The sequence below is a fragment of the Canis lupus genome, chromosome 16 (assembly GCF_048164855.1).
Source record: "Canis lupus baileyi chromosome 16, mCanLup2.hap1, whole genome shotgun sequence".
Classification (NCBI taxonomy): domain Eukaryota; kingdom Metazoa; phylum Chordata; class Mammalia; order Carnivora; family Canidae; genus Canis; species Canis lupus.
The window spans coordinates 17723310-17744925 of record NC_132853.1 but is presented as its reverse complement, the minus strand read 5'-3'; the positions used below and the strand labels follow the sequence as shown (position 1 = coordinate 17744925).

Below are 21616 nucleotides of genomic sequence, written 5' to 3'. Positions count from 1 at the left end.
GCACAGTTCTACTAAATCTTAGATAAAGATTGAGTGGTGACTCTTAATCTCTTGGAATTCTTAAGAAATGTCTTTCAGATTGCCTTAAATTGGTTATACAAAGTCAATTATTATCTGAAATCAAACTACCAGGAGAGCAATTCTGTCTATTAAAATAGCAAAGATATGCTGAAGCATGCTATAGATTAAATATTTCTTGTAACAGCTCATTGTTATTAAAAACATTTTAATAGTATTTTTTGGCAACCCATCATAACCCATGGGTTATAACCCTAAATTTTCTGAATGAAGCATTCAAATTTGATTAAGCATGATGCTTAAAATGCCTTATTAAAATTTTACTTAACTCTTTGCTATAGGCAAGTGGTTCTGTTCTTCAAACTACACCTACTCTTTATTTTTAACCCATAAGGTCAAAATGCCAATCCATACCCATTTATTAGTAAACACGATTCTCATTTGCTCCAATTCCATTCAAATGTGATCCTAATGTGCTTACTTTGATATCTTACAGTAAAGAAAATATGTGCAAGACCAAACTATAGTGACATACAGAGAAAAGGCAAAAAAAATTCTATCTGGAAGCATTCCAGAAAGCTGTACAGAGGGCTTATTTGAAGGTTTGATGAATAAGACAGTAGATGACCACCATACCACAAGAACCAAAGAACAGGAAATAGGAACTACAATACCTTGAAAGGAAATACTCCACTAGGTTTACAATGTAAACAAAGACTACACAGTAACAGGAATGAACTATAACTAGGACTGAGAGTAAGTACTCTTCCCATGGCCATCCAACTGCCATTCTGAAAAGACAAAAAAGTACCTTTATTCTGTATAACTGGATTTTGTGTAACTGTATTTCATATAGTTTACCAGCAGCTAATTCTAATTAAAAAGTAAGTAAAACTAGAGCTCATGAAGATAGGATATATCTGGACGTGGGTTACAGTTAAAGTACAACATAATCTCTCCCTAGGCCTAATAGTATATAAATCCCAAATTATTACTTTATTGTTTGTGGTTGGAGGTAGAGAATGGTAGGTAGATCACATTCTCCCTACTCTCCTCTATTTCCAACAAATTCACTCCTAAAAGTGATGCCTGGGTGGCTCAGTGGTTTGAGCATCTGCCTTTGGCTCAGGGCATGATCCTGGGGTCGAATCCCATATCAGGCTCCCTACACGGAGCCTGCTTCTCTCTCTGCCTCTCACTATGTCTCTCATGAAAAATAAATAAAATCTTAAAAAAGAAAAATTCACTCCTAAAAAACTTTTAAGTTTTGAAAATTTATCAGATTTGGATGTTTGGAACAATAAATAGGTTAATTATTCAAAATAATCAAAGTAATTATCCAGATAAAATTGCATTCAAGTTAGCACAACAATTGCCTGATTAAACAAAGACTGAGAAATAATATACTAGCTGTCACTTGGTCTAAGAGCTTAGATGGATGCCACCTATGGGCTTTAAATCACTGGATACCCAAAGAATGGCAGGAAAACCCATCTCCTAGGTCTAAGCAGGGGAGAGAATTGTGATCAATCTAATCTGGGAAAAAGAATAAATATCGGGAAGGCTATTCTACCCATGACACTCGTATCTATCACTCTAATATAATTTCTAATTCTATTAGTTTCAGACAATTAGGAATAGTTGAAATGGTCATTAGAGCTGTTATCCTATACATGTCTGTACCTCAGAATGGCTTATGTGAAGAAGTCCAAAGGTAAGGCTTTCCTTAGTTGAATGGACTTCAAAAATTTTAATCCAACACATTTTTTTCTTTTAGCGAAGTAGAGAACTCACATTTTGCAACAAATAAATTCCTGAAGTCTGTATTACTTGATGCCCCATTATTGTTAAGTCTACTTAATAGTAAAGATAAATGTATATTTAGTTGTATGTTGAGAAAAACAAAACTTTTAATTTTGGCCCATTGATGCTATAACATTTCCTTTTGTTGTCCCCCACAAACTGTTGTCAACCTGCCTCTTTCCCCTTCCTTTTTGGCAGGAGAGACGGGAGGACTATACGGAAGAGTCACTGTAAAAACTATAGTACTTTAAAAGCAAATAAACACATTTTAAAGACAAAAGTAACTATTTGCAACCACTCAGTGTCCTTTCCTTAGCTTAATCCAGAACATTCAGCTTTAGATTTTAAACACAAAGATTTTAAATGATTTCTGGTAACAAAGTTTTATTACACTCAAATAAGGGCTCTGGAGTAGTAAATTTGATTATGTTTTTTGAGGAGGGGAAAGGGATGTAGGACCTGGCTAAAAAATTAGCCATGAGCCAACCCAACTTCTAGCCAAGAAATGAATCAGCATGATCTGAAGTGCTGAAAAGAAAAATGAATGCAACTCTCATTCCAGTTGTTTAACATTAAATACTTCTGTTACTAGTAAAAACCTGATGTCTTTTTTTTTTTTTAAAGATTTTATTTATTTATTCATGAGAGACTCAGAGAAAGAAGCACAGACACAGGCAGAGGGAGAAGCAGGCTCCATTCAGGGAGCCCGACGTGGGACTCGATCCCAGGTCTCCAGGATCACACCCTTGGCTGAAGGCAGCGCTAAACCACTGAGCCACCAGGGTTGCCCAACAACCTGATGCCCTTAATTAGAATTTCAAGTTACCTTGAAACTCAACTGAAGATCAGAAAGGGAAAATAAGTATTATTTGGATGATTACATGCTATGCCTAAACAACCATAAGACTAAAAAGAAGCTATTGATAGAGAATATAGAAGAAATTAGCACTCTTTTAAGTTCCAGAAGTCTCCATTAAGATTCTAAATACAAAACCAGTTACTTTGTGTTAATTGTTTTAACTACACAAGAGAAGCAGAACAAAATAAGGCACATTCAACTATACAAACTCAAAATATAGTAATTAATCTTTCTACTTTTTTTAAAGATAATGATTTTATTTTATTTTATTTATTTTATTTTATTTTTAATTTTTATTTATTTATGATAGTCACAGAGAGAGAGAGAGAGAGGCAGAGACATAGGCAGAGGGAGAAGCAGGCTCCATGCACCGGGAGCCTGATGTGGGATTCGATCCCAGGTCTCCAGGATCGCGCCCTGGGCCAAAGGCAGGCGCCAAACTGCTGCGCCACCCAGGGATCCCAATCTTTCTACTTTTAATACTGCCCTTGCCCCCCACCACAAGGTCTTTTACTTCCAGTTCTTTTTAGAGTTGGATCCCAGCACCCAATTACTCAAGTAGTTATTGAGAAATGGCCACAGGACCAAATTTGCTAACATAAGTGAAGGTTTCTGCTTTTAAAATATACCAGAGTAAAAAAAAAAAAAAAAAAAAAGCATACATACACCAGAGTAGGCAATTGTTAAAATTCTGTAATTTAGACTGCCACCACCCAAATTTTAAAATATAAAAAATTTCAAATAGTTATGGCACCTCATCAGTAAATAAAATTAAACATTTAATTTTCTAAAGCAGACTTCCTATGTAGCTCCCTTTCACAATGCTCCCTGTAGATGTCCAATTACCTACAAGATCTAAATTCCAAGTGGATTAAAAACTACTATTTAGGGGTGCTGGGGTGGCTCCCCAGCATGATCTCCAGGTCCAGGGATGGAGCCCAGAGTTAGGGTTCCTGCTCAGTGAGGAATCTGCTTCTCCCTCCCCCTGTTCATGCACACACCCCTGCAATCCCATCCTCAAATAAAAAGTCTTAAAAAAAAAAAAAAGTACTAGTTAGGGGCTAGAGATACAGATGTGAAACCAGAAAGGCTCTGCTTCTGCAAGCTTAGTAGAAGAAACAGCTTTTCTAGATAGAAGCATCAGCATGAACAAAGCTTGATGCTATTAAAGTATGAGGTATGATAAGCAGAGGTCGATAAACTGTTATCTACCCATTGCCTGTTTTTACAAATCAAGTTTTCTTTGAACAGAGCCATACCCATTTTCTATTATTACCCTTAGCTGTTTTTGTGTATAAGGCAGAATCAAGTAACTAGAATTGCAAGGAGAGACCAACCCTATGGCTCACAAACCCTAAAATATTTACTATCTGGGCATTCATATGAAAAGTTTACTGCCCTATGCTTTGGTGGTCACAATTAATTTACTAAGGCTGGATGTCACTAAGACAAAAAGATTTAGACGAAGCATACTATTCAGGGAACAGAGCTAAAAGTCACCAAGAAGGAAAGAAAGATTTACACAAAGATAAATGCTACTCTGCTATTCGGAGGACAGCACAAAGGCGCAAAGTTTACTATTTAAATCAAATAGGTAAAGGGGAGCAACTGAAAATATCTGAGATTATTGTACTCAATGTTAGTAATGATTGAGGTAACTGAAGAGTATGGATGAAGTGATAATATAGTAGTCTCCTCCCCCCTTATCTTCAGTAGATAGGTTCTAACACCCACCCACATACAGTGGATGCCTACAACTACAAATAGTTACCAAACCCTACGTATACTTCTCCCTATACATACATGCCTATGACAAGGCTTAATTTATAAATTAGGCACAGTAAGAGATTAACAATAAAATAGAACCATTATAACAGTGTAAAAAAAAAGTTATTTGAGTGTGGTATCTCTCAAATATCTTAATTATACTGTACTTACCATTCTTCTTGTGATGAGATGAAAAAATGCCCACACGATGAGATGATGGGAGATGAATGACAATAGGCAGTGACATAGCATTAGGCTACTACTGACCTTCTGACAATTCAAAAGGATCATCTGCTTCCAGACTGCAGCTAACCGCGGATGTATGTATTTCAGGCAACTGAAACCACGGAAAGCAAAACCACGGAAAAGGTAGGACTACTATACAGAGAAAGAGCCCAGTAAATGTTACTGCAAAAGTGAAGAAATTAGGACAGTTGTATTACAGATAAAAGGAAAACTGAGTATGTTAGGGATAGGATCCATAACCTAACAATTAGGGTTTGGGAAAAAAATGAATTCAGTTTTATATCCGAAGAATTAGTGATATTGAATATACAAAAAAAAAAAAAAAAAAGAACAGAAAAGAAAAGAAAAAAAAAGGGCAAGAAAGGGAGTAGTCAAGAAAATGCAAATTAGAGAATATAGGGAGGGAGCGTTCAATTACTGCAATTCTTACAGTTAAGACATTTTAAACTTTCTAGTCACCCTCTTTTTCTCCACCCAGATGTCACTGCCTGGTTCAACCAGTGGTACCTTACAAACATTTCTGCAGTGTAATCTTTTAACAGGCCTCTCTTGCCCTTAATTAGGCCTCACTTTCTACCTTCTACACCATAGCTATCATTCTCTCCCCCTATAAATATAAGCCTGAAAGGGACCAAAACATTTCAGTAGATTCTGTCTACAGGGAGACTAGATCTGTTTATCTTGTATAACACGTCTAGCATTTGACACAGCTGTATATCAAAAATAAATTAGATGACTAAATTAAAGATTATTTTAACTTGCACCACTCACCTTCCTTGAATCACTTTGAATGACTAGCATGTTCAAATACTATTCCATTTCCTCCACCCAAAATAGTTAGGACTTTCCTTGTACAACAAATAAGCCAATTTCCACTTCTCTTTCGAATCCTGACTAGCCTTCCCTGACTGGCCCCCACCTCTCACTTATGGGTTTCTCTATGTTCCAAATGCATTTCATACATTTTTCTACAGAGCCATCACACTAGTCATATATTTCCTTTTATGTATGTTTCCCTATTAGACTGAATTCCTTAATGACATGAATCCTCTTTTCATCTGCTTATCACAATTGCTTTGCACAGAGCTTGGTGTAATATGTAAATATTTGAACAAAATACTACTCCTAAATCAGTCAGGAAGTAATAATATAACAAAGTAGTACTAAGCCCTTTTCAAATTGATAATCAACCCTTTTTGACCTGTAAAAACAGCAATTGCATATGGTCCAACCAAAAATTCAGCATTTAATTCTTCAAAGAAAAAGACTAAAGCTAAGAGGGTTAAAACCAACTTGAAGCTCATTCTTTTTTACTTTTAAAATTGAATACTGTCCCAGTTTAACATAACATTTAAGGGGCACCTGGGTGGCTCAGTTGGTTATGCATCTGAATCTTTTTAAAAAAAATATTTTATTTACTTATTTATGAGAGACACAGAAAGAGGCAGAGGGAGAAGCAGGCTCCCTGAGGGGAGCTGGATGTAGGACTCAATCTCAGGACCCTGGATCATGACCTGAGCTGAAGGCAGAGGCTCAACCACTTAGCCACCCAGGTGCCCCAAGCATCTGAATCTTGATTTTAGCTCAGGTCATGATCTCAGGGTTGTGAGATGGGGCCCCACTTTAGGCTTCCTGCTGGGTGAGAAGCCTGCCTAACTAAGATTCTCTCTCCTCTTCTCCACCCCACGGCCCGCATTGTCTCTCTCTCAAAAAATAACACTTAAAAAATTTTTTTTTAGCATTTTAAAAAGCACATTTCAGGGCACCTGCATTGCTCAGTTGGTTGGGAGCCCAACTTGATTTCAGCTTAGGTCATGATCTTGGGGTCAAAGGATTGAGCTCTGAGTCAGACTGTGTTGATAAGAGTATCCTTGAGATTCTATTCTGTCTCCCTCTCCCTTTGCCCCCATACATGCACTCTCGCCCTCCCTCTCTCTAAATAAGTTTTTAAAAATCTAAAAAAACAAACATTAAGCATATCTCTCCCCAAAAGAGGAAATAAATCAAACAGAAGGCCAAACAAGAGGAGTCCCACAACTGAGAACCCCCAGATCAATTCACCACTGATCTTGCCTCCTAATCCATTACCAAGCCATTACTGGGTACCTCATCATCATGTTTTGCTGTTCTGATTTTCCTTTCCCAACCAGTCCTCTGTGCCTCCCTATTCTTTTGCAAAGAAGGCAGTCAGAATCTCTCTCCATGATATTTTCCATTTTAACTACACCCATAGAGTTAACATTGTATTTTCTTTAAAAAAAAATTTTTTTTAGGGGCATCTGTCTGGCTCAGTCAGTGGAGTGTACGACTCTTGGCTTCAGGGTTTTGAGTTCGAGCCCCACATTCAGGGTGTGCTGGAACTCACAATCTGAGACTGACTTAGAGTTGCATACTCTACTGACTGAGCCACCCAGGCACCCCAATAACAGCTTATGTTCAAGTAAACTCGACTGAAATAGTTAGAAATCATCACCTTTTCAGATGCTTAATTCTTCATTGCATCAATTTTAACTTTATATTCCCAATTTGGAGCTACACCAAACCAGACTAAATAGAACTGTCTGAACTACCTCTAAATACATACATTAGAAACTTGGAGCTTAAGGGTTTGCTTTTGGATTCTGGTTCATTGCTACTGCTATACTTCTAATCTAGTTTACTTTTAAGGCAAAAATATAAAATTCAAGTTGCTTAGAACGCAACTGCTACTACTAAGATAGTAATCAACAATTTCTGCTTTTATAGCATGGGTGGTTACTTCCCTCACCTACAGGATGTAAGCTAATAAAATTTGGGGGTTAAATTTTACCTTCTATAAATTCCTTACAAGTTACCTTTCAGACTAACACCAAAGTAAATTCATTACTATTGCACTCACAGACATAATGAAAAATCAAGCATCCTAACGTGGATGCTAAAATTGGTAAGCACTGGGGGAAAAAAAGGATTTCACAAGAAATTCAACTAGGGCTGAAATCAGTCAAATCAGCAGGCACCTGTTGCTAAGATTATGAGAAAGATAGCCGTGATGCCACCATCACAGTAATAATAAAATGCAGTAAAGGTGAAAATATTTTTTTCAGCATTGTGTTGAAAGAAAAAAATTAGTATTCAGATCCTTCTGTGAACCAAAGTAACCTTATACATACTCCCCCTTCCCTTTGACAGATTAACCATAACTTGTCTCATATCTCCTCATACCCGGTAGATCAGCTTCCTCATTGCCAAACCTGAAGTCTTTTTTTTTTTTTTTTCTAATAACGTTTCTTTATTTTCAGATAACTAATACATTCTTATGGCTGCAAACACAAAAGGAAAAATCTTGTTATTTCTCTGCCTGGGCTATTCCAAAAATTCATCAGAAAAATGGCTTCCAATCTACCCTATGAACTGATGCCACAGGGGCACCTGGGTGGCTCAGCGGTTTAGTGCCTGCCTTTGGCCCAGGGTGTGATCCTGGGGTCCGGGGATCCAGTCCCACGTTGGGCTCCCTGCATGGGGCCTGCTTCTCCCTCTGCCTATGTCTCTGCCTCTCTCTCTCATGAATAAATAAAATCTTAAAAAAAAAAAACCCACAAAACTGATGCCACATTAATCTACCTGAATGCAAGTCAGCAATACCAACTTAATTTTTAAAGCACTTTAGTACAATCTGATAGAATAAAACAAAGGCTGATACACTTATTTTATAAGGTAAGTGATTAAAAATGACATGATTTTTTTAGGTACACAGAAATTAGAAATAGAAGCATTAAAACTCCAGTCTTCTGTCAGTTTAAGTCACCTCCATTCCCCCAGCCCAGCTCCCTGATGCTCAATGCCTTCCAGACTAATCTGATGATCTGGCAGCAACTTACCTTCCTTCTCTTATGTCCTTTCACCACATCCAAAGCAGATCCCTTCCAATATTTACATTTACTCAGGATTTTCCAACTTATCTATTATCTTCTTCTTTGCATTTCCATTAAGTCAAAAAATCTTTCCTATCCATCAAAACCCAGTTTAAATGCTGCTGCCTCCAGGAAAACACAGGCTGCATTAACTCTTCCCACCTTTAGTCCATTAAAAATTCTTCCAGGGATCCCTGGGTGGCGCAGCGGTTTGGCGCCTGCCTTTGGCCCAGGGCGTGATCCTGGAGACTGGGGATCGAATCCCACATCGGGCTCCCGGTGCATGGAGCCTGCTTCTCCCTCTGCCTGTGTCTCTGCCTCTCTCTCTCTCTCTCTGTGTGACTATCATAAACAAATAAAAATTTTTTTAAAAAATTAAAAAAAAATTTCTTCCACTAAAATCCCCTATTTTGATCCATATGACCTTTAAAAAATCCTTATAAACTTGTGTATTGTTTTCTCCTCTACTTAATTAAGTTCTTCAAAGAAAAAGACACACCCTGCCAAAGTCTTATATAACTAAGCAAAGTACTTTGCCTATATTATAAGGGAAAGGAAAACATACACTACACACACACGTATATTACTGCACAACTCTGGCAGAAAACAGAAAAGTAGGATTAAACTGAGGAAAGCTCTCTAAGACTCAAGAGTTCCCAATCCTAGCTGGCAATGAGAACCACTACATTTTTATCCGGAGTATAGCCCACATCTAGTGCCTCAAGTCATTTATGCTAATAACCTATAGAAGTAACACAGAAACAAGTTCTTAAAGTTTCATACTAAAGCCTAGTGTTCCCTCAAGGATATTTTTTACAAGGTAACTGTCATGTTGATCCACGTCAACCATCAAGAATTCTATCTTATTTTATTTTTTTTAAAGATTTTATTTATTTATGTGAGAGAGAGAGAGAGACAGAGACACAAGCAGAGGGAGAAGCAGGCTCCATGTAGGGAGCCCGATATGGGACTCGATCCCGGGTCTCCAGGATCATGCCCTGGGCCGAAGACGGCGCCAAACCTCTGAGCCACCCAGGCTGCCCTCTCTCTTATTTTATTCATCCTCCCTTGCATCTCTACATACTGGGTAAAATTTACCATATTAAATTATTTTTTAATAAATACTCCAAAATATCAGCATTGAATACTTGATGAAGTTCCGTGCAGTATTAGTTAGGCAAGATAAATCAACCTGGTTTAAATGAACACTGACCAAACACACGACTCACATCAACCTACCTTATTTCAACAGATTTGTCTTCAAAGGACTTTTTGAATCAAATGACTTCAAATGACCATTTCAAAACCAAAGATTCACCTCAAAAAGTTGAGTCTAGTGTTACAAGCCTTTGAAAAGTAAATGCTTTAAAGGAGGTAACAGTTCTATGTCCTGGGTAGGTGCATTAAAAGCTATCACTCAAACATAACCAAAGTATCAACTAGCAAAATGTTAGGATACCTGGAATTTGCTTTTGAAATTCCTACCAAATAAAGTGCGAAGGTAGATAGGTTAAACAAGAATGAATACTTTCTAAATGTTCTGGCTGGACAATGGGTACATTGAGGTTCATTATAGGTTCCACTTTTGAGTATCAATTTTTTCATAGTTAATTTAAAAAGCTATTACTTTAAGGTAATAAATGCCCCTTAAGTGCCATTTGAGAGAAATAGAAAATAGGACTTACATCTCACCATAAATATTAATACTGCTATGTAATGGTACAATATTCCCCTAGATAATAAAAAGATTAACCCTCCCATTTCTTAAGAAAAATTAATAGCATAATATATATCAAAAGCTGAAAGAAAAATCCCAAGAACTAGATTTCCCACCAATCCCTTTTTTATGCCTCATAGTATCGTTATTTCCTATCGTCAAATGTACTGAATATTCAGATTTTCAAAGGATCTGCAGTATTTCTAAGGCTGCAAGTAATTAATGTTTAATCTAAAAAATGCACCATTCCTGCTCAACTGACACTAAGCACTCTCTTATCTACTATTTCCAAATAAAGTTGTTGAGGAGCTTACTTTTAAAGTAAGGAGGTATGCATAAAAACCTCTATTTCTGAGCCTAACTTTAACTCACTAAGTGACTGCTTTTGAACATTTAAAGAGAAGACTTCACTAAAGGACCAAGAAAATACAAGTGCTCTTTTAAAGGATAGTCTAATAAGCCCAACTGATTATTACCTCCTTTAGAGTTTAAAACAACTCAAAAAAAAAAAAAAAAAAAAAAAAAAGGCCAGCCTTCACTTATGAGAAAGTTCTTCAGATCTTGAAAAGGTTGTGGTTCAAAACAAACTCACAGAAAAGAGAAATTAGTGACCTAATGAACCAATCCACATTTGGCAGGAATTCAAAGAACTTGCCACTTTGGGAACTAACTGAACTGAACATTAACCATTGTTAGGGGGGGAAAAAACAATCAATACCAATTAAATCTCAATAATACCCAACTACGAAACTCAAATTGATGCACTTTACTAAAGCAAATCTTTCAGTAATATCAGCAAAACTAAATATAACTGCATCCAGGTAGGGGCATTTAGCTTATTTAAATACCACTAATTTCAGATCTAATTAGTGTCACTATAGGAAAAATGCATACAGAATACCTATAAATAAATAGGAGTTATTACTCCCATTTAAAAAGGCTTACAATTCTCCGTAATAAAAACATATAAAAACACCAGCCAACAACCACTTCATGGAACATCTTGTCCTAAACTTTTTTGCAGGTTGTGGAAGAACGTAACCAGATATTCCTTCAGGTTCCTAATTACCCATACAAAATATTCAGGTAAAGATTTTCCCAGTAGTGGTCTCTGGTGGGCAGATAGCACAGAAAATATCACCAAAAACACCAACTCCCCCAGCAGAACCAACTTATAATTAACTACAAGTCTTAAGAAAATAAGTAATTTTTTTTGTCCTAACTTTCCTAAAAACATCCACTTCCTAATTAATTTATTTACTTCCCAACAGCAGTGCTGGAGAAAAAAAGTACAGACAGGTAATTTTATCTGCCAGGATTTCTACTCCTAAACTCCCATAAGGTAATACTACTACTTACTCCCATTTTCTAAAGGAAGAAAAATAGAAAAAGGACATCTGTTCATTTTACTAATGTCTTCCAGTTTGCAGATAAGGAAAGGTATGCAGAGGAGGCAATCTGCTTAAAAGTCACATAAATAGCTTTGTTATTCATCTCTGAGGCAGTGATCCTTCCAGGGAGAATATGGGAATTACCTCATCCCCACTATCTGATATGCTGCCCCTTCCCAGCAGCTCCAAGTCTCTGCCTAAATGAGCCAGTTAAAAATGGGAATGTGCAGCATATCTGAGGTGTGCATATGCATGCATGGGGTATAAATTTCTGTTAGGGGACTAGGGGAAGACCGAAGTGGAAGACTGAAAAAACCACCATTCTCAAAAGTACCAAGGTTATAAACATCATTCACTAAGACTCATTATTTGCTGTAGGGATTTAAATAAGTTTATACCATACAGTAAATTTTTCTTTAAGACACAAAGGGCTGCCTGGATGGCTCAGTGGGTTAATCTCAGGGTCCTGGGACTGAGCCCCATGTCAGATTCCCGGCTCAGCAGGGAGTCTGACTGTGTCCCTCTCCCTCTGCCCCTCTCCATACTCACTCTCTCTGAAATAAACTTTAATTAAAAAAAAAAAAAAAAAAAGACACAAATAAACCATATTCTAAAGTTATGAGCATGGAACTTGAAAGATATGATTCCTTTTTTAACAGAGGCTTTGGGGCTATGAAAAGTACAGACCCCAAGAGCCTGGTTCCTACATTGCTAATTGAGCCTGCCATTGCAATTGTCAAAATTATTTTCCAGTTACCACTTAGCACGCATTATTCCTTCTTGGAAGAGAAGAAATAGTTTGACACTCCATCTTTCTGGACTCCTCCTCAAAAACACTGCTCCTACTCATTTTATACAAATTAGAACTATCAAGTGAGCTCACTAATAAAGAAGTACATGATGTAAAAAGCAAAGGAGAGGAAACATCTGTTCAAAGAAAATTTTTAAAAAGAACTCATGAGAAAATATGTCATCCCTTTGGGCACCAACCCATCCCTCTTCATTCTTTGAAGCAGGTATAGGAAGTCAAGTACTTTTGTGTTTGTGTGAATATATAAACATTTTGAAGTTGAAAGTGAACATTCCTTCTAAATAGTACTATTTCCAAAGACCCTGAATTAATTTATCTACTGCTTATCCACTGTTCTCAACTTAGTTCCCAAATTCTTAAAAAATCTCATAAAAACTTCCAAAATTTACCCTTAATACACCAGTTAATAAATGCTTATTAAATTTATGTAAGAATCTTTATATAAAAACAAATGAATTACCTTTAGTGTGATATACAATAGCAGCCCTCAGGTCAAAAGAACCCCAGCTATCATTTCTTTCTAGGCCTCTCTGGTATCTCTGTTCTTTGGCGGAGCCTAACAAAGTGTTCGTAGGAGACACCAGAGGATTTTGATTTTCTATCTCGTAGTCCTTTGAGAGAAACACTAAAGCACCTTGACTACTGGTGTCTGCTTTTTGCAGGTCACCTATATGACTGGGTTCCAAGGATAAGGCTCCACTCTCACTAGTAGTCCCAGATTTTAGAATGCTACTCAGAACTTGAGGACTAGTCCGTTTTTCCAGCTCATAAGCCTTGGGAAACACAGGATGCTCAGTTCCTGAGGGGATTATTTCAGCACCCTGTGAAACCAAAGTGGCAGGATATTCCCCTTGAAATGTCACCTCCATCACTTTATGATCTGATGACTTCCCAAGAACAGTCTCAGGGCCAGCACTGGGCTCATTTATAAATGATAAACCCCACTGATTCTGGAAGATATCCCCCAGATTTTGCTGATCTGTCTGAGAGGGTAGATCCACTTGTGCTGTGCTCAATAGCACAGTTTGCATATTTGAAGGATAGACAAAAAGGCTAGATTTAATTTGTTCAACAGCTGCTGAAGTCAGACTCATGTCCTGGAGAACTGAATCAGTCCCAGAAGAGACGGGTGTTAGAGTATTAGCAGCAGTAGTTAGCAGTGGCTGACCCCCTGGAGAATATACACTTGCATCAGTCCCTGCTAAAACAGGCCCATTAGAAAAGTTGGCCGAAGTAACAGATTTCAGCGCTGACATAGGGACCTGGGATAACCGACTTGAAGATTGGGTCTGGGTTTCCCCAGTAGACGAAGAAGATGAAGATGAAGATGGTGACACAGAGGAATTCTGTACAGTTTTGTTGAGGTTTTCCTTAACTTTGCTTGCATAACTTATTTTAGGAACTATTTTAGCACTGCTATTGTCCACTGGAAAAACTGGAGGTGGTTTAAATAGGGTCCACGAGTCCTCTTTGGAGGTAACAGCGGAAGCATGCTTTCCTTTGGGCCGATCATCAAACTTTTTGCTGCTCACACCAGGTTTAATATCAGAGCTTTTCCGTAGCATATCCCCCACAGCAGGTTTTCCTCGATTTGTTCCTCCAGGCCCAGTTTCATACTTCCAAATGGGCTTTGAACCATCTACTCGATTTCCCTTTTGTTCACTGTAGTCAGGCTTGAAATTTTCAAGTCCCTGTTTTAAGTTTGGGACACTGGTCTCTTGTTGCATTATTTTGTCCTGCACTAAATTAAGGTTTTCACAACCCTTGGCACTATTGCGCCTAGCTTTCCTTTTTTTAGGAGTGGTATATCCGCTCTCAGATCCACTACCATCATTATCTGCTCCTTTGCCCATATAACCATTAGTAATATAGCCAGAATTATTTGTTACAACACCATTTGGAATTGCTACAGTATCGGTCTTGTCTACAGACTGGTTCTCTCCAGATTTATTTTCATAAGACTTCCCATTCTTTTTGTCCATACTGTTTTTCTGAATGAAATTCCTGGTTTTAATTCCTGCTTTCCCAAAGGTGCTGGCCTTTACAGTCTGCTTCAAATTAGTGTCTACAATTTGTTGGTTGCCATTGAGCACCCTGGAAATAGGGTTGGTAGCTTCATCAGAACCCAGGCTCTTTAAAGATATTTCTCTTTCTCCAGGATTACCATTCAATTCACCATAGCCTAGAGAGAGGGGGGAAAAAAAGGTTTTTTTACAATATATAAATTACAGTAATACCTAACATTCAAAGAGACTATGCTATGAGCATATTAACTTGACTATGTTATTTCACAACTACAAGAAAACACTTGTGAACCCCATATTACTGATTAGAAGTCTACCAAGCAAGAAACTGAAACAAGCTGGTTTCAAACCAAAGTCTGAGGTCACAAAAAACTTAAGCAGTATGCCATTAATTCCTCTCATTTAACAAATCAACTTCCCCATTGTTCTCACAAGGCTGTTATAAAATTTCCTTTACAATTAACAGCAGGGCTACCCTCTGGGTAAAAATCAAATTATGCCAGTATGTTAATTTTATGTATTACAGGGAAGTTAAAGAATCCCTTTCTAGGGGTGCCTGGGTGGTTCAGTTGGTTAAATGTCTGCCTTTGACTCAGGCTCTGATCTCAGGGTCCTGGGATGGAGTCCCACATCAGACTCTTTGCTCAGTGGGGAGTCTACCCTCTACCCCACCCCCACGCACTCTCAAATAAATAAAATCCTTAAAAAAATTTTTTTAAATCCCTTTCTATGAAACCAGGAATGGCTGGTAGTCACCATAAGCAGTTTCTTTCTACTGCATTCCGCTAAACAAAAATCAAATACTTGTGAACTTTTTCCTACAGTAGTCTTAAATTTATTGACATTTCCCAGACATTAGATCATTCTGTCAATGTATGAAACCAAAACACCTATATACCAATGTTTCTAACTCTAAGATATATTTTCTTCATTTTACATCTGGGTAAGCAGACTAGAGAAATTAATTTGCCCAAGTCACAAAGTAGAGAACTGGAAATCTGAACTCCAGGCTGCCTATAACATGGTTTCCTATCACTACATAATACTGCATCACTTGTGGTGCAAAACTACAATGAAAGGTACCTAATTTTAAAGTGTTATGGTGTTCAAGTTTTTTTTTTTTTTTTTTAAGATTTTATTTATTTATTCATGAGAGACACAGAAAGAGAGAAGGCGGAGAGACACAGGCAGAGTTGGAGAAGCAGTCTCCATGCAAGGAGCCTGATGGGGGACAGGATCCTGGGGCCTCCAGGATCACGCCCTGGGCTGAAGGCAGGGGCTAAACTGCTGAGCCACCCAGGGATCCCCAGTGTTCAAGTTTAAGACCTTCAACTACCATGAAGTTTATTACTATACGTTATTCAATTAGGCTAACAATAGCTTTTCATATTTCCTTACCAGTAAAATAATGGTATTAGTTATCTGTCTTTCTGTGAAATGTTCCCCAAAGCCTTTTGAGGTCAAATCATTAGAAACAGATACACACACATTCATTTAAGGCAGCTTTTCAGGGGGCTAGGGAGGGGTGTCCAATAAGAATACCAAATAATTTGCCTTTGTCACTTTCATCCTTGCAGGCCTTCCGCCTATGAAGACTAAAAGGAATGTGAGGTGTATATTCTTGTTTTGAAATTTTGTTGTAATTCCCAACATAGCAAATATCAATAAATATAACCACAGTAAAAGCTCTTTGTGCATTCTAAAGCATAAAGGATCTAAGATTTTTTTTAAGTTTCAGAACCAGGGATGCCTGGATGGGTAAGCGGTTGAGCATCTGCCTTCAGCTCAGGGCTTGATCCTGAGGTCCTGGGATGGAGTCCCACATCAGGCTCCCTGCAAGAAGCCTGCTTCTCCCTCTGCCTATGTCTCAGCCTCTCTTCTCTGTCTGTCATGAATAAATAATTAAAAAAAAAAAAAAAAAAAGGTTTGAGAACCATGGTTTTAAAAGAATTTTATGTGATCTAGAGCATAATCTGGGAAGATGAACAACAGGATTTACTCTTATTTTAAGACACTCATTCTATATCAGAGAAAAAGGACACGAAGAATGAACAAATAAAGGCAAGGCATTTTCTTCTATTGTACTTTCAGAAAATAACTCAAGACTATAATCATTCCTAAGATTGAGTGGCACAAAAGTTGTACCATAAAAACTATATTTTGCTAAAGCCCCTAATTTATGTAGTTGTATTTTAAATTTTTTGGCTGCTGAAAGAGGTTTTTTCTGACAGCTACTCAAATCAAACTTTAGGTGGAAAAATTCTAGCTATGAAACTACTAAAAGATCGCTGCTTAGGATGTTTTCTGAAAGGTTTTTCTTTCTTCAGAAAAGCAACTAGTTCCTAAAATGAGGCTATCAATGTTTTTAACAGATGCAAGTTTTACCTATGTACATCTCTAGACTAAGAAGAAGAAAACTACATATACCACTTAACAACCTAATATGCTAAACAAAGGTTTGGACTCTTGGGCCCACTAGCCATAACTTTCTCAAAGATAAGAAAGCAATTTTAGAAAGGAAAAACAAAAACAAAAAAAACCCCACCCCAATGTCCAAACTAACTTGGACCAAAGCTAAGACTTTTAAGTGAACCAGAATAATTTTTCCTAAAATTACTAGTATTTAGTGGCTCCAATATCAGAAATCACCAAACAATTTAATAACAGCTCAAAAGCCACTATACTTACATTCCCATGTTTTAATAACAATTAGGCTAACAACAGCTCATTCTAACTATTTAAAATTTTTTCCATAGCAACTTTGCTGGAATGCAAAGTGTACCAGGGACATTTTCTTTTTAAAACTTAGGTATTTAAGAAAAATGCAAATACCACAGAATTACTGAAAGAAATCAAAGGGCTCCTTGTACTTTTATTATTTAGGTTTGCTGTGCTAAAGCATCTAACCCTACTTCAAAAGGACTCTGCAAAACTTCAGTACTGATAAATCTAGCTTTTGGAATAGAAACCGAAAATACTGAACACATCTGACCCTCTCTAGTGCCCTCTTCTGGAAAAAGAAACAGGTTCCTCTTTATAGGTTTATGGGTAATGGGTCATAAAAGCCCACTTCAACATATTAGATATATTTAAAAAGTCCTAAGTTTTCTTAGTAAATTAGTATTACACATGTTGAAGCAACAGTACTGCGACCAGGCCACACATGGAAAACTATTATCCCAAATTGTTTACATTCTCACAAAATTGCTAAACCCAGTTTCCCCCTCTTTATCCTCTTCCAGGATAGACCTATTAATTTAAAGAATACCACCTTGAATGGTTCAGGGGCTGTTTCTATCTGTAGAGGAGATTCCTGCAGGGGTATAATACCTGAGCAATGTTTCAAAATTTTCCAATGTGAACAGTAATACTGCTTTATATTCCACACAACCATAATAAAGCAAGATTCTTTCCTCTAAGTTGAAAAAGACCTAACGTTAAAACATTTAATGTTGTATACTTTCTAATAGTTTCAAACTGTTTCAAATCTGTTATGATTAAATACTCAATACATTTACATTCTCATTTCTACTGCACACGTGATGTCCCTACCCATCCCAGAAGTGGAAAATCTGGCATTCCAATTTGTCTTCAAGTTACATTAAATCTTCAATAGAATAGGAATTTTTCTCCAGCTCTCAGTAACTGCATCACATTTGATTTGCTGGGTTTAACATTTTCTTATCATTCCCTTCATTTCTTAATTTACAAAGAACCTTTAATTTGTAAAAAAACAAAAAACAAAACAAAAAAACCCTGCCTGATTCCAAGGTTTTAAGCTCATTTCTTCTCAAATGTCTTCTAAAATTACTTTTACTCTCAATTTAACATTTGTGAAAATCAAGAGTTTGGGGATCGTATCAATTTGAAAATAGGAAAACACCTTTCCTTTAAAAATGGAAAACAGCCTCGTCTGAGGCAAGATGGTAGTGAGCCAACCTCATGGATGAGCCACCTCGTTTCTCCCTTAAGGACAAGAAATAGGGGTCAAAAAAACTCACCCTCTACCCCATCCGATCATTTTTCTAATCCCTCTCCTCGAAATCGCTACACCCAAGCCCAGAAGGTAAATGCTGGGGGAATGGAGGGAGCTAGAACAAGCTTTTTTTGTAAAAATGAGCTGCTTGAAGAGAGGGCCCAAGTGAAAGCCTGAGAGGCGGAGTCGTGAGCGAACCTGGCAGGAGACGAGGTTCCTGTGGCAGAGAAACTCGTGACCGGGGAGCCTGGTTCCCGCTGGGTACCCCACCCGGCCTTCAGGCACCGCCTTTACCCAAAATGTATCCCCCCCGCCCCCAGCCCTCCTGCCCCAAGGAGCGCCGCAGCAGTCGCCCGCGGCCTCCTCCTCCCGGCCCCACTTCGAGGCCGGCTCCCCACCCGGACCGCCCGCGCCTCCCGCCGCACCCGGGAGCGGGAAACGCGGCCGCTGGCGCGCGGGGCCCGCTGCAGGCCGCTCCCCTCGTGGCCGCTTCCCTCCCCCACCCCAACCGCCCCCGCCCCTCACCCCAGGGACCCGCCCGGGGCCGCGCGGCCGCCACCGGGTTACACAACCCGGCCGGCGACGGGGGGAGGGGAGGCCACGGCCGGGGGCGACGGCGCCCCCGCAGGGCGGGGGGTGGGAGGCGACCGCGGGTGGGGATCCTGAGCCCCCCCAGCTCCGCCGCGCCGAGCCCCCTCGACACCCTTCCCCCTCCGCTCCTCAGCGGGCCGGAGTCGGTGACAGGAATCGGCTTCCAACATGGCGGACAGGAAGCGGCCCCGCGAGGAGGAGAGAACATTCCAGCCGCGCCGGCTCTGGGGGGAGCGGGCCCGGGCGCCGGGCTCGGGAGGAGCCGCGAGGGTAGACTGCGGGGTCCGGTGCCCAGAAAAGGCGCGCAGAGGTAGAAATGACTCGAGAGTCGAGGGGTCCTGGCCGCCCCCCCCAGACGGGGAACCCCAAGGCCACAGGTGGGCTTGGGGTAGCGGGTGAGGGAGGACACTTCCTCAACTCTGCCCACCTACCCCCTCGCCTCGCCGCCTGCAAGAGGGTCTCGCGACACCACCCGCGTCGAGATTCGCTAGGCCTTCTAGAGATACACCCCGCGGGCTTTGGGGGGGTATGTTCACCCTAACTCAGGGCCACCAAATTCAGGTTCCTCTGGAGCCTCAGGAAGGTAAACGGGAAAGGAATAATGAGGCTAGATTCCCAAGGCCGACCCTGCAGGTCTCCCTCCAGCCCGGGCGGGGGCCGAGAAGGTCACACTGGCCTGGTTGGGCCTCTCCCATGCCGAGGAGAAGGAGAGGGCGCTGCAAACCCCGCGGCCCAGCCCGGGCTTTGGGAGAATGGAAGGGGGCTTCCCCGGACCCGCAGGACACCGAGACACACACACACACACACACACACTCTCTCTCTCTCTCTCCGACCGCGTCCGCGCTTTCCACATCCAGCCCCACCCCCATCCCCTCTACCCCCCACCCCCATTCCCCTTCCCCCACTCGTCCTCCCTCCCAGACCTGTTTTCTTCTTCGGCGTTTCCTGGTGCTGCTGGAGGGTGTGTTTCTGCTCATGTTTCAGCGCCTTAGGCTGGGCCTTGGGGCTGCCCTCGGCTCCATGCTGCAGGTATTGGTGAGGCTGCTGGTGATGGTGGTGGTGATGGTGGTTGTGGCTGTGGTTGTAGAAATAATAATGGTGGTGGTGGTGCGGCGGCTGCTGCTGCTGCTGCTGCTGCTGCTGGGGGTGATGGTGCGGATGGTGGTGGCTGTGATGGTGCTGAGGCTGTGGCTGGCCGGGCTTCTCCTCCATTGAAAGCGGCTGGGACTCCCTGGCTGAGGCTGCGGGCTGCGGCACCGTCAGGATCTGAGACTGCTTCTCAGGGCTCACTCAGTATATCTGAGCGCGTCTAGCCAGCGCACTGGTTAACCGAGCGATTCTGCGAGATTGGCAGCGGCGCTCCAGCAATCAGGACGCACGCTGCGCCGCAGGCCCCGCCCCTAGCCCAAATCCTCTTTCCTTCCCCTTCGCTACTGCCTCCTGGCCAACGCCACTTACCCCGTGCAACCTCACAGGGCCGGGCCTTCAACGTCAGCACTATGGCTCTCTCTTCTGTCGCTTTCTCTCCTTCACCGCGCAGTCTGCGAACAGCACTTTCTACACTCCTCGCCCGCAAGCAAACTCACGTCGAGTGTAGCAGATTCCACTGGCGATTCCACTGGCTCTGGGAGCCATCTGTTGGTTTTGCACCTCCTAGAATGTTAGCTTTTTTTTTTTTTTTAATCCTTTTCCGGGTAATCAGAGGGGAAGCTCAGTTCCCTTAACCCTGAGAACCACTAAAGGGGCAATACAAAAAGAGGAAATAAATACATTTTTTAAGAATACAAGAGCTTCACAATCCAGTAGATCATTTTGTATTCTGGATTCATTTTGCTTTGTATTCATATGCTAATCTCTTCCTTTCCACGAAGGGATTATAGGGTTCCACAATGGGGTATCTGTGTAATTTTCTAAAAGGGCACAAAGGGTTTAAATCATTGTTTCTTTGTAGTTGGAGGCAAGGGAGAGCAGGAGGCATGAAAATCTAAACTCAACAGTGAAGTAGCTTTGTTGTTGTTGTTTTTAACTCCAGGTGAGGTCCACTGTAGAACCAAGATAAGTTGTAGAATATGAAGAGTTTCAGGAGTGAAAGGAGAGAGGGCACTTTAAAAGCTATTAATTAAAAAAATATTGCATGTATGGAAAATATTGGAATTTAAAGAAATGCTCCATTGATTTTGTAATGTTGATTTAATTTATCCTGCATTATCACATCACAACCTTATTTTTTTTAAAACCAAGGGTTAGTCAGGAACATTGTGAGTGAGAGTGTTACTCAGAAAGGAGGAGAAGCGTTTTGTTGGAGAGGGCCACAGGAATACCCTTTGTTAATATTTTATTTCTTGACCTAGATGGTGATTACACATGTATTTGCTTTATAATTACTTCTTAAACAGAATATTATGTATAATACACTATTCCCAATATATGTTACATCGAGGGGGATTTTCTTAATTTAGCATAAAACATGTTTAATTTACCACTTTAAACATTTTTAAGTATACAGTTCAGTGGCAGTAGGTA

General features: G+C 40.0%; 1 protein-coding gene across 2 annotated transcripts in view; it reads right to left on the bottom strand.

Moving 5' to 3' along the window:
• Positions 1–20794, bottom strand: part of NUFIP2 (nuclear FMR1 interacting protein 2) — a 31921-nt gene extending 11127 nt beyond the window's left edge. For both annotated transcript variants that reach the window (XM_072779229.1, XM_072779230.1), the window contains exons 1-2: positions 20017–20794; positions 12963–14684 (exon numbers count right to left, since the gene is read on the bottom strand). In XM_072779229.1, the coding sequence (XP_072635330.1) occupies positions 12963–14684; positions 20017–20305 (2011 nt within the window). In that variant the 5' untranslated portion in view covers positions 20306–20794. The remainder of the gene's footprint in view (positions 1–12962; positions 14685–20016) is intronic.
• Between the last annotated feature and the right edge of the window lie 822 nt (positions 20795–21616).